The 17,768-nt window shown below is 41.3% G+C and overlaps 1 protein-coding gene across 7 annotated transcripts in view; it reads right to left on the bottom strand.

Annotated features, from left to right (window-relative positions):
- The window catches only part of mtss2b (MTSS I-BAR domain containing 2b), a 61,905-nt gene that overhangs the window by 28,508 nt on the left and 15,629 nt on the right, over window positions 1-17,768 (bottom strand). For all 7 annotated transcript variants that reach the window (XM_085767504.1, XM_085767533.1, XM_085767511.1 and 4 more), the window contains exons 2-3: window positions 12,517-12,578; window positions 12,234-12,307 (exon numbers count right to left, since the gene is read on the bottom strand). In XM_085767504.1, coding sequence (XP_085623630.1) covers window positions 12,234-12,307; window positions 12,517-12,578 — 136 coding nt within the window. The remainder of the gene's footprint in view (window positions 1-12,233; window positions 12,308-12,516; window positions 12,579-17,768) is intronic.

The following is a 17,768-nucleotide window of genomic DNA, read 5'->3' as shown; positions in this document are numbered from 1 at the left end:
CATGATACATGATCTTAAGGAGCTCTCACTGCACTGGCAAATACTTAGAAAGCCACTCGGTATTAGGTTCAACTGAAAGCTTATCTCCGTAACATATTTTTGCTGCTGTGTTTGGTGGCTGCATATTCCCCACTTCTACTACACCATGCGTTAAAATGGTCAGCAACAAAGGGTTAACACTGGAGGTTTGAAGAAAATATCAAATCTTCTTTGTCCACACTGTTGAAATATCTGCCAAATGAGTCATGCAATCTAGTCTTGACTCTTGTTTTTTCTCTCTTAAAATAACTGAAAAACTTTTGCCAGCAGAGTGAGATAATCTGGCTGCTTCTCTCAACAGTTTTAGTATAGACGATTTCCAAACATGGTCTCAAAAGAGAGATGCTCACTCTATTTTTGTGTAGATGAATTCCATTTATCCGCCCACCACACTTTTTTATTTATTTATTTATTTATTTTATGGAAATCACTTAAAAGAATATTTACATATTGACATTTTGGGAATAGACTTAAATGAGTTATGAGGTAAACACCTAGCCAGAGCCAGCAGCTGTAACTATAAAACTTGTTGCTCTTTTTGCTGGATCACAAACAAGTTCAAGAAGCAGAGCAAAGCAAGAAATCCCCTTCCAAGGGGACATATGAGGTCAGCCAGTGAAGCAAGGTGGTGTGGAGTCGCTGTTCTGTGCATGGTTGTTTCAGCAAGGCTAATGCCAGTCAAACTGATAAACAATTCCAACAACAGGAATTTACAGTATTTGCGTTTGTTTGAAAGTGATGAAGAAATGCTGAGGATCCGACGGCCAAGTCAACTTCACACGCTCTCTTAGAGAAGAGCAGTAGGGATGAAACATGCCTCACGCACATATCACATGAAGCCCTAGAGGTGAGAGTTTATTAACGCTCCTTCACACGCTGATTTGCATGTAGAGCAACGCAAAGAGGCTCGAGAGCATGACTTACATACATTGTCACATGCAAGGAATTCCCTGTCCATCCACACTTCCATGTCACAGAGCAAACACTGCATCACTCCTCTCCTTGCACGCCCCCTGAAACATAGCCGCACATATGCTTTTATGCATGCACGATACAGACACACACACACTCACACAATTTACCAGCATTCACATGTAAACATGCACAATATAGCATAGCCATGCATGACACAGATGGTGAAACATGCAGTGTGCCATCTGCCTGGATGCATCAGATGCGCTGCTTAAGGGCATGAGAGGTAGTCCCTGCATCTGGGTGTGTCACAATCACACACACAAGACTACATACACACACTATACTGTAGGTATATTAACCCATATTGTAACTATTTATTATCAGACAAATACATACTGTACCTACACATTACACTCATATGATTTACACAAACTGATTACAACAACCGTGCAGAGTAATCCTTTGTTTTGATTAATGTACATGCATATTTCTGTCTCGTAACCAAGGAAGTTATAGTACGGATTGTAAGGCAACAGCTTTGAATAAAATGTCTTGACCCGAGGCTGTATGTTTTTATGGCCCAGTCTTTCTGAAAAGGGAAAATGCTAGCAAAAAATAATAGGCTATACAAATAAAATATGCACATAGCAGGAGAATCAGACAGAGCTGTGCTGTCAGACCAGAGTTAGGCTTGGCTGTGCTGAGTCACACACTGCAGTGGTCTAAATATAGCATTGTGGGTAATGTAGTCTGGGCATCATGTGTGCTCCTCAGCATACGGATGCAAATTAGCAGTCATGCTTACAAATGTATTTATACTGACGTTCATTAATATGCACTGTCCCTTAAAAATAAACAAATAATAAATAACTGAGCACGCCTGCTCCCCAAAGACACAGCATAATAGAGACAGACTGGAGCAACATCAGCAGAGTAAGAGAATGATGAGTTACAATGGATAACAAAGATTTTACAAAAAGATAATCTGACATCAAACACACATATGCCTAAAGTAAAGCCTCTCTCTCTCTTTTACACACACACACACACACACATACATGCGGACACACACACACACACGGTCAATGGTGATGGCATGTCTCTGGGAACCCTTTGGTTTAGAGCAGACTGGCTGGCAGGAGGTCAGGTAGCTGTGGGAAACGCTGCTCTGCTGTTACTGCAGACAATGCTTCCATCAAGCACTGTGCAATGTTCAAGAGCTGTTGAGATACCACAACAAACACCCTGCACTTTAGCAGTGTTCAAATCTCACAAGATGACCTTGAGTGGAGATTGATGATGTCACACGTACTGTACCGACTAACAGCTAAAGAATGAACGCCCAGAAAAAAAAATAAAAAATTGTTATGTAATTAGAAAAAAGATGGTGGTGGGAATGAATGGCCAGACAGAGAAACCCCCCAAAACGCATTATACAGTGGCATATATGTGCCACTGTTGCCGTGGCAACGTACTCAGAGGGAGACCCACAGAGCACAGACAAGAATGAATGGTAGGGAAAAAAACTGAGTGGACAAGGATGATGAATACACACACCAACCTGGATACAAATAGAGAGCCAAAGCGAAAGCAGGAAGTAACACTCGCCATGGGACCTCAATTCGGAAAGAATCTCCATGTAAGTGAACGGGAGTCAAAATTTTATTTCGTGATCCGATTGAATTGTGCCATGATAAATATATATGACCTCTACCTATTTAAAACATCACAGTTCATGCCAAGAAATCAGCAGTTTGTTGTAGAACAATTATAAAATCTGTAACCAGAAAGACTAGGTGGTGATGTCACACACCATGTCTGCTGATGGTGTTGATGACGTATCTATCTATCTATCTATCTATCTATCTATCTATCTATCTATCTATCTATCTATCTATCTATCTATCTATCTATCTATCTATCTATCTATCTATCTATCTATCTATCTATCTATCTATCTATCTATCTATCTATCTATCTATCTATCTATCTATCTATCTATCTATCTATCTATAATAATTAGGTTTATAGAACAGGCTGAGATACAGTAAGACCTGATGTTCAGCCAGGGTTTCCCAAGTATTGTAGTTGGATGCAGTCAATGGAGAGTCCTCAGAAAGCTAGTAGTTCAAGGGTTCATGTGTGTGTGAGAGATTCTGAGTGTGTCAGTGTGTGTGTGTGTGTGTGTGTGTGTATACAGCTGAGCCAGCAGCAGCTACACCAGTTATCACGCCTGGCTGATGGTTGTTAATGCTGCGGATTAACACCAAACTCTCACTAACCCCCACTCCCACACACACACACACACGGCATCTAGCGATAACCCAAGAAAGCTCCCTAAAAACACAACAAAACTCTTAAAAACAACAACAACATAACACTGCAGTAAACTTTGACAGACTAGCGACTGAAACATACTCTCTCTCTCTCTCACACGCACACACACGCACACACACCACTCCTCAGTCTGCCTCTTCTCTCATTAAACAGGACTTGGCCTTGGAGCAGCAGGACTCATTGAGCTCTGCTTCCCATGCTTACTGAGCGAGTGCACTATGTGTGTGTGCGCGTGCGAGTGTGTGCGATAGAGCATGTCTTGTGTTGTTGACCTCCAGGACAATACTGCACTGTGACATCAGGAAATGTCCTTAGAGAGCTGCCAGAGACAGAGAGAAGGATGGAGGGAAAGAGGAGGGCAAAGGAGGGAATGGCAATGATGGGAGGCTGGAGTTGATGGGAGAGACGTGTTAAGAAATAAGAGGAGAGCAACGTCTGGGCTGAGTAATGATGGTAGAGGAAGCACTGAGGAGTTAGATGAGTGAGAGAAAAGCTCAATGGAGGAGGAAGAGAAGAAGAGAAAGAGGGGTGCAGGGAGGGTGCTCTCTGTGGCTGAGGCTTAATTAAAGACAATAATGTTGTTTTTGCAGCTCTCCACAACAACAGGCTGCAACCGTGGCGTACTTTCAGAGGGAAGATGCTGGGAAAGAAAGAAAGAATATGGAATGGAATATCGTGACATCACTAAAAGGGTTTGGCAGGGCAGTGAAGCCATACCTGATTGGAGTTAGTTATTAGTTAGTTATTAGCATCATTATTTATTTCAAGAGTCACAATTACTCAGATTCCTGCTATTTATCCTCTGGTGTTGTCTGACAGCCACAAATTTGTTTGTGTATGTGTGACAAATTGGTCCAGATGTGACGATCATACTGTATCATTCGTATTTGTGCAATGGAACCAGTCGTATAGTGAGCCAATAGAAATTAGGCATGTGGCAACTGGCCAATAGAGGGTGCTAGGCCCACCACTTCCCAGTACCTTGAATAAGACTTAAAAAAATAAAATAGAAATAATTTTAGAAGTATGTTTTTAGATAAGCGACAAGCTCCGAGTTCAGACTTCCAATGTAAATGAAACGCACCATTCCATACTGTGATATACCAGTATTATACTGTATGGTATCAATTGAGAGACCTGAGCTGACATGTTTGATGGCTCATGTCTGCGTTATCTCTCCATTGACATTCTCAGTAAAGTTAAGCTGCAGCCAGCAAGTCAATATTGACTCCAAGTGTGTTATTTTATTATAAGAACCCAAATGAACTAATGAATATACCACCACCCACCATAGTGGCAGTGTAGCCTTTCTCAGCAGCACCCCCCCGCCTGAAGTGGACTACACCAGCCACACCACTGCATGTAGCCCACGTTTAGGTCAGATTATTTTGCTATCTGGGAAAATCACCAGATATTGAAATTGTTCCAGTTTCTTCAGGTAATTGGCAACAATTTCACATTGCTTTCCTCAGCTTCACTGAATGTTGCCTTGCTGCCTATGGTCCAGATGTTCTACTTTTGATAGAAAGACAGTCTAAGTTTGATTATAGGTCATGCATATGTATTCAGCTCCCACAGTGGGGTCAAGGTAAAGTCAGTGGGTGAATTAGTCCCCATGCTAACCCAGTTATGCAAAGTATAAAACCTGAGGTCAAGCACTTTGTTTGCATGATCAACCGTATCAGATCAAATGCGTCTCCAGTTGACTGGCAAGCAATCTGTGAAATGTAATTAAGCCATCTTGCTCAGATTTCTCCTCTGCTCTTGGCAACAACGTGGCTATTTTTTCTCTGCCACCACTTCCCTCTCTTTCTTGCACACTCACTCTCTCTTTCTCTTTCTTGTTGCCTGGCAACCATGCACGTAGATGTGATCCCACTTGTCTGCGATTGGCTGAAGGGATGACAGATCCATGTCAGAGTGGAAAAAGGAAGACATGCATGTAACTCAGACACGGGCTGTAAACTTAACAATTATCACTCAATTGAAAACGAAAGAGTTGCACATGCACCTCAAGGCAATGCCCTTCACCCATTGTTCCCATGGCATGTCAGTTCCACAACACGCATGTGTGTCTGTGCATGTCTGTGGTCACAATTGCTTGCTTGCTGTACAGTGCCTCCACACACACATGCCTGTGAGCTAATATGCGTGCATGTCAGATTTGCATGTGTAGGTCAGGATTGTAATGGCGTGTGTGCGTATGCAAGGGGAGCGTCTCTGTGAGTGCTATTAACTAGCAGGTGGTCTTTGCAGGGGGGTGCCATGCTGCAGGCTGAATAAGGGAAACACTCTTTGCTGAGTTGCATGTGTGTCTGTGTATTTGTGTATTAGCTTAAATTGCCTCACATCTTAGTGTTATCTGTCATCCACTCACCCAGGAAGTCATCAGTACATCCAGCATGCATTGGCCTGCCAGGCAACCAGTAAGTTAATGAGGGAGTGAAGAATTTTGTCTTATCATACTGAGTGAATAAACACAAATACACACACACAAACACACTCTGTGAGAATATTCATATTCATTTGAACAGCATCCAGTTGAAAATCATGATGGAGGGATTCTTGAGCTCATCTGACAGGGCGGTGGGGTACATTCAGCTACTGACTTAGCTGATGCTCGTATCCACAGCGACAGCACAGGCTTGCCGTTGAAGACTTCCTCCCGATCCCACACAACAGTCCTCTGTCCATTCTCTGTCTTTATTGCTTAGCCACACTCAATGTTCTCTCGAGCACGGACCCCTCTGTCTTTTCATACAGTCCTCGGAGGTCTGGAACAATCCCCAACTGTTGGTCTGTATCATTTCACTCCCATTTAAACACATTAACTATAATTTCTCCACACAGCACTGTGCCTCAAATCTGAGGGTCTTTTATTTACAGCAAATCAATGCACTCTTCTTTATTTTTGTCAAGTTTCAAATGTGCTTTGTGCAGCATGTTTTGAACACCAATAAACTGCTCTCAAATTAAAATTCCTACCTTGGTAAAATGACTGTAAACTCATGCGACCACGGTCAGGATCATTGGCAGCCTACATGTCACACCAGTGGTATTATTAGTGGTAGTGTTTCTCCAAATCAAGACCACATTTCCCATAAACTTCATTGCTTCCTGCCCCCTAGGCTCCCTTCCTCTGGCTTTGCTGAGGACAATAAACATGTTGGAAATGAGTTTTCCAGCTTCTCTTTGCTCCTTTTTTACCATCTGCAGTTGAATTGAACATTGCCTCTGCTGCGTTCTTGTTCAGTACAAAAACAATCACCAGTCATTTTATTTGTATGTACATTTGCAGACCATTTTCTAACAAAGTGTTATGACTGCATGTAATACACTTTGACACCCTCTAATTTGAGCTTTCCTAAAAACAAAGATTTTTTTTTGTTTTTGTTTAAACAACATGTTTAAATCTAACAATGCAACTAAAAGCTAATCTAATTGATTCTACCTAAATTAATCTATGGTATATCCACAATATTCTGGATACATTTGTAAATGTAAACTCTCTTCTTTCCATTTCAGCCATGTGCAAATTTGAAAATGCCTACTTTGTAAAATGGCATTGATATTGTGCATCTTTGAGCCACAATCATATTGTAAATTTAAACATGGTCTCTGATGAAAAGAGCTGAATCTCATTTTCTTGTGACCTTTGTTTTGGCCTGAAGAAGGTTGAAATGTAATTCTAAAAGAATGAATGTTTCAAACTAAATTAAAATTTAAATTATTAGGGACAAAAAAATAAAAAGCAAGTAAAAGTAAATTAAAAAAAACTCTATTCTGACCAAGGTCTATGTTTATTCTTGGAAATAACATGTTAAACACAGCCAACCTGTCTTCGAGAACACATTTCTTCATGTTGATATCAGCTGCTATTTTATTATCTCTAAAGGGTCTGAGGACGATTCAACTGCATCTACATGCCTGAGTGCATACACAATAGGATTTATGATATTCATTATGAAACCTTGTATTAAAATGCAGGGAAGCAGCCTGGCAATAAAAACCACCACACATTCTGTACCATCAGGTCAGCATCCCTATCATCAAGACGCACACACCAACACACACACATGCACAGTGGCCCTTTATTGCCGTGTCTTGTGCCAAGTGTGCATAGTGAGAGTCCTGGGACTGAACCAGGTTTTACTGCAGCTACTTCAGAGAGCGTGTGGAGATGAAAGAAGAGCAAAAGGGGATGAGTGGAAATAGACCTGTCTCATCATCATCATCATCTTCACAAAAGAAACAAAGGAGCTGATGAGTAAAACAGTAAGAACCACTGAATGCACTAGTTCCTATGATAATCTAATCAATTTTACCTTGATCTATCTATCTATCTATATATTTTTTTTCCCTGGGAGTCAGCTACAAACAGGAAAAATAAACACTATTAAAATGAAATCAGTTTCATATCAACTGCTACTATATTTAGCACAGTACTTTAGCAAATGAGATGTGGTTACCACAGAGGAAGGTATGCTGTATATCATTCAGATCTGGGCAATAGCACCGTAACAGGGCTGAAAAGGAAGAGGGTGGTGACAGAAAAGGCCAGATTTAATCAGCCCAAGAATCCACAACAGATGGTTAGTGTGGCATAAATGAACAATTTTATATCTGGAATGGCTCTCAGTAGACACATACCTCCACCAAGGCCAAACATTTTCCTCCAACAAACTACAGTATACACACTCAAGGATGGCAACACCCTAAAGATGGTCCAGTTTTTACATCAGGGTCCAAATATTATGGACGGAAAGTGTAGAAAATGCTCCATCTTGCAATGTTAAGTGATCAAATACATTTTGGGATCCTTAACCCTTTATCCACATCTACACTCAATTGGGTCTTTCCCTGCCCCATCCCTCTATTCCTAAATTGCCAGAGCTTTTTACAACAGAACAGAGCCTGTGGTATAACTCTCCATCAAAAAACCTGAGACCGGGAAACCACAGCTACAGTACGTGGTGGAGCAGCCGCTGAATTTGTAGCTACTTTCTTTCATGCAGTTTTTATGTTTTTTATTTGTTTATGTTTTAATCAGTTTCCAGATTAAACAAAGGTGACCTGAAAATGAATGAATGTTTAAAAAACCGAAAATGAAGCACTGACTCTTTGTATGACTTGAAAGTCTGGAAGAAAGCTGAATGTGTGTTTGTGTGTGTGTGTGTGTGTGTGTGTGTGTGGGGGGGGTCCCTCACTAATGATGAAGTAATGATGAAGAGCGGTGGTTTAACAGTGCCAAACAGACAGGTTATTAAACATGGGAAAGACACACACAGGGCCCCCTCTGACCAGATCAGTGAAGCAGTCGTGTTATGTGTTTATGTGCTTATGTGCTTCCATTTCTCTCTCTCTCTCTTTCTCTCTCTCTCTTGCACACACACACACAAACACAAATACACGCACACAGGATACCCAAGGGGAACAGAAAGTTTGGGCAATGGGAGGGGAGAGGAGAGCACATCTGAAAGTGCACTCAAATTCACCCCTCACCAGGGAATTCACAAACACTTCCACATTTCCTTGTGCTGGATTTCACCTACTTGCTAAAACTCTCTCTCTCTCTCACTCTCACACACTCTCTCTTTCTCTCTCGCACACACACACACACACACACACACACACACACACACACACACACACACACACACACACACACACTCAAACACACCCACATCCTCACCAACATACTCTTTCCCTTATCTGCTATGCTGCCTTCTTTAACTTTATCTTTAGCTGAATAAATCTGGTACATCAAGGGACTCTGCAGAACATGAGGCCTGGCCAAGATCCAAGCAGGACAAAGCCACTAGTCCCACTTTTGCTGGACTATTTCCCACTGGTCACCTTCCACAGAGTGTGATGCAGTAAACAGCTTTGTTCGGTTTGTGCTACTGTACCACTTCATTGTATAGACCTTCAAATAATTCTACAAAACAGAGTCTATAAATTATACCATAAAGAGGATCAATGAGGATTTGATATCCCCTGTTTCCTACACACTCCAGACACTCCACTAGACACTCCACTGCAAGTCGCTGGTGCTCACAGTACTCAGTACTTCCAAATTTGTCTTTAAAATACCATTTCATTCCTGTGCTCCATATCTGACGCGTGGGAGCATGAATTACAGCGACTAGAGGAAAGAGACTTGAGTCTACAGCCATGCTACCGTCTCACAGCAGTTCAGTAAGCTACTGTAGATGCTAAAGTCAATGAAACAAATGAAACTGGACCTGATGATCATCGTAAATAATCTAAAGTTAGGATCATACTGTTTATCTCGAGGGGTTAAACATTAAAGCATAACCCAGATGGGTAACTTCCTGTCTTTTAAATATATTCAAGTGAAAATTAGATTGTTAAAATATGTTGCAATACACAGACTTGACATCCTGATTCAACATGGTGGTTATCATTAGTGGTTGTGAAGAGCTTTTGGAGGTAAAAACCTGCCCCACCCCCACCCCAAACTCTGGTGCACACACAGAAAATATCACATCTGTCAGACAACGCTGCAGATGTGGCCCGAGTCAGGCCTGATTTGAAAAGGGTTGCCAGTCCATCACATGGGCTAATATGGAGATAGCCCACCACTCACTCTCTCAATCACAATTTAAATTTGCCAATTAACCAAATCTGCATGTCTTGTGACTGTGGGAGGAGAGGAAACCCTGGGAGGTATGAGGAGAACGGGAAAACTGCACACAGGAAGGCCTCATCCTGCTGGCAGTTTCACCTCACTGTGAGGTGACAGCGCCGTCTGCTCCGGCATGAAGCCAGTTTTCATTTACTCCAGCTGATGAAAACATAGATTCCAACTACATAAAATTTGGACAGCAGAATGGAAACAGCCAATACAGACACATAAATGGAAATGTCGGTACAAGAGCAGAGCACAGGATCATCAGTACCCTTTGAGCTCGATTCACACACACACACACACACACACGCGCTGTACTAAGTGGCACATTGATAGCGAATGGGAAGGAAGACAGAGAGCATCATTATTGGTGTCGTCTCCCGCCTCCATCCATTTAACAAATCTATTAGAGAACATCACACACTTTGAAAGAGCAGCAATTGTACAGCAATCTGACAAATGGACTCTAACAGGAATGACTCATCAGTATAGAAAGTACAAAGAGGCTCTGATGCGTCTGTGCCAGCATCATTTGTTATATTTTTGCCTCTCTGCATATGTGGCAGTGGTAGGAGGTTGTGTAATGAGCTGACAGAGCTCTGTGATTTCCTGTCTGGCCTGTAAAAGCAACACAAGCCTCTTCCTACATCGTCCTCTACAGGAGCCCACCTGGGGCCACTCACACACGCACATCACCATCACATACTGTGTCTGGCAGCTGCACCTAATAAGTTGCAACAGCCTCGGTCATATTCCTAGTTTCCCTCAGTGGTATTATCATAGTCAGATGGCCTACAGTGGGCGGTGAGTGTTTGTCTGACCTTCTCAGCTCTCAGTCCACACTCTATCAAATCCAGTGCCAAATTTTAAGCCTACACACAGAATATCAAGAGTGTAAAGCCAGAAAACATTTTTTTTAATCCACTGAATTCAATAAAGTTCAGTGAGTTCTTTTGGCCAAATACAGCACAGGAAAAACACCATGTTGAGCTTTGCATTCAAAATATCAAAACAATCTCAAGTGGCTTTTCAAGAGATTTATAAACAACCCACAACATGTGTGTAACAAGGGGGTTAAAAACATAATGCCACAGTGTAACAATGGATTAATTATGGACATTTCCAGTGTTTACAATTGGAGAAACAGCAGTAAATCTTCTTGTTTGTGAGTTGCTATTGCATTTTCAGAGGTGTTTTACCACAATCCTGTCTTAACCAAGCTGAGAAGTCTGGCCTCTAAAAACATGGAACAACATGACCAACATGTTCGCAGCCTACTGTGAAATAACAGTTTTGTTCATACAGCTAATTTCCTCGTTCATTACTAATGTAACAGGGGTGACTTTTCATAGAAATTATCTTTTTACATTTTAAAAAGGCTGGGTTGTACATAACTGAGGGCGTGACCACTTTAAGTGACAGGTGGGTGAGAGTATGCCTGCCAGGTAGTACCAGCATCCTCCAACGTCTCTGCTTGACAAACAGTCCACATCTTTTCTCATTTTTGGATTAGCTCACTCTGAGCTTCAACCACTCTCCAGAAAGCATGGGTGACATAATGAGGGCTACGTTCAACTTTACATTGCACTGCACTGCAAATTCGTTACTAGACGGAGTTGTTTTCAAAGTGAATTCGAAGTAAATGCATGGGTAAATGCACATCAATTCTCAATCAGCATTTGTCAACGCTAAAATCAAACTGGTTTCAATTTCTAAATACACACATTCATGTTATTGTTAAATCAATAATCTTTGTTTTGCTGGTTTCCATGTCTCAGCAGCTTCCACCCAGACAATAATAAAACAGTGATGAAAGACACAACACAGAATTTCAACACTTCATAAACTGTTAGATTCAAAAGATATGACCGAATGACACAAACAACTGCAAACAGCAGCTGGAATCAAAACCGACAACTCACTATAATGTGAAACTGACCTTACAAATGCATTGGCAAATCTATCAAAAATATATCCTGCTTCTCAAATCCATTTTCAGCCTCTCCAAGATACTAAACATTTGCAGTGCTTTGAAGTTTGAAACAAAATATACCACCACACTGCTGGAAACACTTTCATCAGTCCGAGGACAATTTAGCAGGCTAGTTGATAATATCTCTGAAACGTAATAAGATTCCTAATAGTGCTCTCATGTGGAGGGCACTTCAGAAGAGCAGAGCACAACACAGTGTTGGCAAAGGGACACATACAGTACTGAACAGATGCACACGGCTGAGCTGGTTCACACATATACACCGTCCATAAAATGCACACAAGGATGTAAACATACCTCTGGTGTTGGTAGCCATGTCTGCCACTTTCTGAAAGGCATCCAGGAAGGCTACAGCAGCCAGCACAGTGGTTCTAGGTGAGCAGGAAATACTTATTAATGATTCAGCTTCATTGATCATCACGGCCTATTTGTCATTTCAGCTTTTGAGTAGGCATGTGTCCTAGGATTTTAAAACAACTTCAACAACATGTAAAACTGTGTAAAATGTAAAACAACTTCAACATTTGAAAAGAGAGTAATATTCTTTTGCAAGACTATTTATGTCTTTTATTTAACTTACCGGAGCTGGGAATGCAGCTTGGTGGCCTTGGCGCTGAAGTCCTCCCACACAGGATAGGAGCACTGTTAACACACAGACAGAAAGACATGTTAACAGATATTTTATATTTCAAAAGAACAATCCTGCTATGCCCAGAGGTTGCACAGCTTACAGCTGAGACAGAAAGATGCATGTATTTCAAATGCATTACAGTTTTGCAGTTTTCCACCAACGCAATAGACTGACAGTTTTGGATTGCATGTAGCTGAGGGTGTGAATAGTTGCTGTGAGCAAAAGCACAATACCCAACTTGATTTTCTGCTTTGAAAATATGAGTAATGATAGCTTTGCTGTTTCTGCATTAGCTGCTAATGTCACAGTGCTGGTTTTCAGAAATACCCAAAATGCAGATCAAGGCTCAGCAAAGTTGTGCAAAGAAATAATGTATTGACTCATGGGAAAACACAAAAGAAGAGAACCAATGCAGATGAAAAAGTGATGGGAAAACAACAAGGTAAAAATACACAAGGGACGTAATCTTGTTAACTATTTGAGGAGTTGAAATAGTTAACAAATTAATTTAGATGATTAGATTACACTTTTAAATCAGTTTAAAGACAAAATCTTCAAATCCCCTTTCTCTCTCCACAAAAGCATCCACACAGACACACACCCTTACCCCAATCTCTCCATCAATAACAGCAGCCACCCCTCTCCCGTCTTCTCTCTATGCAGACATCTAATCCACCTACCCAAACACAGACACACACACACAGACACACACACACACACACACACACACACACAACACTTGACAGCTACTGGCATCAAGCAGCATCAAAGGGTTTGACTGGAGCAGCCAGGATTGCTAACACAATTCAAAGCTAAAGCTGTGTCTCTAATGGATGCTGCTCCCCCATCCTCCCACTCCTCCTTTAGACTGAATGACTGCTCTATCACACACCCCCAGCCTCAGCACATATTACATTATACTTGATCCAGGTTAACCCATAACCCTGTTAAATGCTTGTAAATTGTCTCTGTGTGTGTCAGTCTATGAGATAATATTTCTACAGTGAGGGCTGAGCATCCAAACAGAAACAATGGGAACATGTTGAAAAAAATCATTTCAAGGAAACAGGAAATTGTGAAAAAAATGAAGGTAAAGGAAGACACTAAGGGTGTGTGTGTGTGTGTGTGTGTGTGTGTGTGTGTGTGTGTGTGTGTGTGTGTGTGTGTGTGCGTGTGTGTTGAGGGGTGGGGCATCCTGTCATGATGTCAGACTGGCACAGACAGTCGGGGCTGTATACCCTTTGATCTGGCCTGTTTGATGTGGCTTAATTTGGTCTGAAATCACAGTCATATTTCCCCTCGGTACCAAAAGCTAACCCCTCCACCATCCTCCATCCAACGCACACACACACCCTGATCCCTCCCCTCGCAGGCTGTTTGAAGTGCCCCATGGAGCTTAAGTAGTGTGGATGAGAGATAACGTGAAGTGACGCCCCCTCCTCTCTCTCTCTCACACACACACACATACACACACACACACACACACACACACTCAGATTCATGCATATACTGCGCTCCATCTCATTATCATATTTCAAGTATTTTAATCCAGTAAAAGGGCCTGGTGGCAAGTGACCAAGTGATGAATGAGTTTGTGTAAGTGTGTGTGTGTGTGTGTGATTTCTTCCTGTTTCTTAATATGCAGGCCTTCCTCTACACACACCGTGTTAGTATTCTGCTTGATGATAACAACCTGAAACATATTTGACTTAGAGCAAACCAGCAGTCACCTGCCCAACCAGAAATCCAGCAGTGCTGTGAATATGTAAACATTAAAGTTTTTATTGCATGATGCAGACTTGCCCCACAATTATACTGCCTCTTCCCTGGCCCACCCCCCATCCCTCCACAAAGTTTACTGCAAGTAGGTTCAGTGCTTTTTGCTCCCTCAGTCACGGGTCAAAACATATATGTAACCTCCCTGGCAGAGGTAAATATCCCACAGAGATACAGAAGTCCAGCAGTAAATCATGAAATCGAGGGCAGTTTCCATGACAGCTGAAGACTTGAGGATGTGTACACAGGTACATTCATACTACAACTCAGATTACACGTTGGTTTGACATTCTACAAATGTGTATTTCCTAATCCTCACCCCTCTCCTGCCGGTGGTGTTAATGTACCACAACATTGTTTGTATACCGTTATAAAAAATCAGGAAGTAGAGGACGAAAATAGACGGAAGACAAAAATAGAAATGTAGATTGTTTCAAAGACAATTCAAACAAATGTGGATTGCTGGATCACCTTACACAACCTCTAATCAAAGCAATAATCTATTTTTATGTGTGGAGTAGGCTATGCTAGTCCCTCTGCTGACACCCTGCCTGGCACAAATTATGGCTGCATGAGGGCGTCTGCACAGACCCTCACAGCCATGTGTATGACTTGACCTTACAGTTGGTTGGCTCTTGCATGTTGTACAGTCTGTGTTTACTCGCCCCAGATAGTCACTGAACACTATAAACAATCAGTGTAAGCTAGTTGTGTAGTGTGCCTTTATCTGCACTTGGGCTGTAGTCAGATTTGACCAGTCAGGGGTACCATTGCCTTTTAACATGATGTATATTTAAACTGAAATGTATTATATGATGATTTAAAATCTTTCTCACTCTTGTGAAACATGCTAATAACCCATGAGCATGGTTAGCATTGCTAGCCTTACTGTGACTAAAATTCATTGATCAACAAAGCATATATCACAGAACACAGATTTAACCAGAGCACACATGTTTCTGAGACAGGAAGTAACAATTATGAAGATGTGCTGCACTAAAAAAGAAAGGAAGTTGTAGCTGGCAGCTATAATTTTTTTAAATGGTGGCAAATTAAACTAAAAAAAAAAAAATCAAATTAACATTCTGGTATAGGAAGCATTGTTTTAAAGTTAAGTAGGCTGTAATTTTCATACATTTGAGACTACTGCTTTGATGAAATTTTAAAGATGTCTTTGGTGGAAATGGGAGAAACTGAATTACCTCATAAAGAGAGAGGCTTTTTGTCCAGAGTGAACGATCTACTGTGTGAATTTCTTTTCAAAATTGGCCTCGGCCTGCGAGCTCCCTGCTCCATAAATGCATCTGTGAGTGTGTGTTTGTCTCAACCAGAGAGCTCAAAGACCATGGCCATAATCGCTGCTCTCCTGTGATTGCAAAACTTGAAATATCAGGGCGGCCAAGAGGCAGATACACAGTGTGAGAGAAACAGAGAGGGAGACAGTGTGAAAAAGCTTTTGGATGCTGTTACATCACCACTTCCTGTGTCAGAGAAAAATTCAGCAGGGCATGCATGATTACCTCTTGTACAGACATGCACACACACAAATACAGACACACACACACCAGTGTAAACATATCAAAACTAAAAACGGACCACAGCTTCCATCCCTCCCTGCTTTACCAAATACTTTTAGAGACTGTATCAATACACTGTTACACATACAGTACTCTGTTTTTGTACTCCAATATCTCAGCTTTATCCTTTATACACTTTAACTTCTCTCCTCCTTCCTTTATACCCTCCCTTCCTTCCTCTTTCCTTGATCCCTGCCTCTGTCAGGATATCACCACACTGTACAGTATGTGGCATGCTGCAGAGCTGCCGCGTCCCATTAATTTTCTATGGAGAACTACAATTCACTTGGATGTAGTACATCAGGGAGTGAGAAATCAGTCATAACCAGGCCTGACTTTCTTATTAGAACAAAACTGCAAAAAAAGAGACTTCTTATTCACTGGTGATTATAACATGTAAAATAAATAAATAAAAAACAGAGACCAGCAGCACGCAGCTGTCTCTGGCAGTATGGCCACTTTTGGTCTGGCTGTAACTTCAGCTCTAACCACAGACACTGTTTACCAAAACCCGTCCTCCTCCTCCATGCATCCTTCCTTTCTTCCAGTGAAAATCCTGTTCTCTGCAGCACTTGGATTTTATTTTCCTTTTCTCTGTCACTCCTTCACCCATCTTTCACTCTTTCATATCTCCATCCCTGCTCTTCTCCAACTTCAGTGTTAAATAAAAAGGCTTATCCTTGGTTTTCACTTCCATTTCTAACTAGACTTACAACACAGTCACAACAGCAGGGGGTGACACATATTGGATTTTTTCTTGTTTCGGCACTGTGCCTTTACTACAGTAAAAAGCCACAGAGGAAAGAACATGCAACATGCAGCAATGGTCCACAGCAACAATTGAACTGTGGAGGTTACAATCGTGTGACACACACCTCACCCATGTGGTCACAAAAGCACCACCATTCTTTAAAAAGCACTAATGCCAAAGTGCTGTATACTAGTAATGAGATATTAGTTTATTTTATGACTTAGTTTGATTGTTTTTTTGGTCTTAATTACAGTAGACTACACATGACACAGCATACACTAGATAATAACAGGGGTAAACTGTGATAAAAACGTCCAAGACGTCTGAAATGCTACACCCTCCAAGGTCAGCCCTCAGCAGACCCAGACAGTAAAATTAATGAGACAAGGGGTGTTAAAGCCATTCACTTGTTAAAAAAAACTGTTGAGGTTATCCAGGAAGAGCTCTGGTTAGAGCGTCAGTGGTAGAACATACAGTAAGTTAAGGAGAGGTAGACACAGGCACATCCATGTTACCAGGTGCCGAGTACAAAAAACGTGATCAAAAAGAAAGAAAAAGACTTGTAACACTGTAGCTGCTCCCAATAAAAAATATACTTAATTCTATGAGGAGGCGGCTCGAAATGTTGTCCTTTTTATATTATGATAGAAAAAAAATTTATTTATGTATGAAACCCCAAAAGGCTTAGTTATTAGGTTAATGTGCTAGTTGTGGGCAACCTCACACTGTCCATGGGTTTAATTGTTGCTTTAACCTGGTTCCAGAGTCCTTTGAATCTGGTCCCATCTCTCAGATTTATTCAGTGATTCATAAGGTCCAATGTTGTTCCCATTGTCTGAGCTGAGTAATTAGAATTGAAAACTGAAGTAGTATTTTTGTAGATAAATGTTCTAGGGCCTTTTCTTATTCAATAAAACTTTAATTATTTCTACATCCATCCATCAATCTGTGTAGGCTACTGTGTATTTGTGATTTGACTGAGTTATAATAGAACGAAGGGTCAGTCAGAGTCAAACTGAGCATTTCTGAGTGTATACAGATAAAAAGTCAGTAAACTGTGCTCTAACCTCCACTTGTTCCCTGTTTTAAATCCACCA

Source organism: Trachurus japonicus, chromosome 3 (genome assembly GCF_045865225.1).
Source record: "Trachurus japonicus isolate A0001 chromosome 3, Traja_1.0".
Lineage (NCBI taxonomy): Eukaryota > Metazoa > Chordata > Actinopteri > Carangiformes > Carangidae > Trachurus > Trachurus japonicus.
The sequence above is the reverse complement of the archived record's forward strand: the minus strand, read 5'-3'. Positions and strand labels throughout refer to the sequence as shown.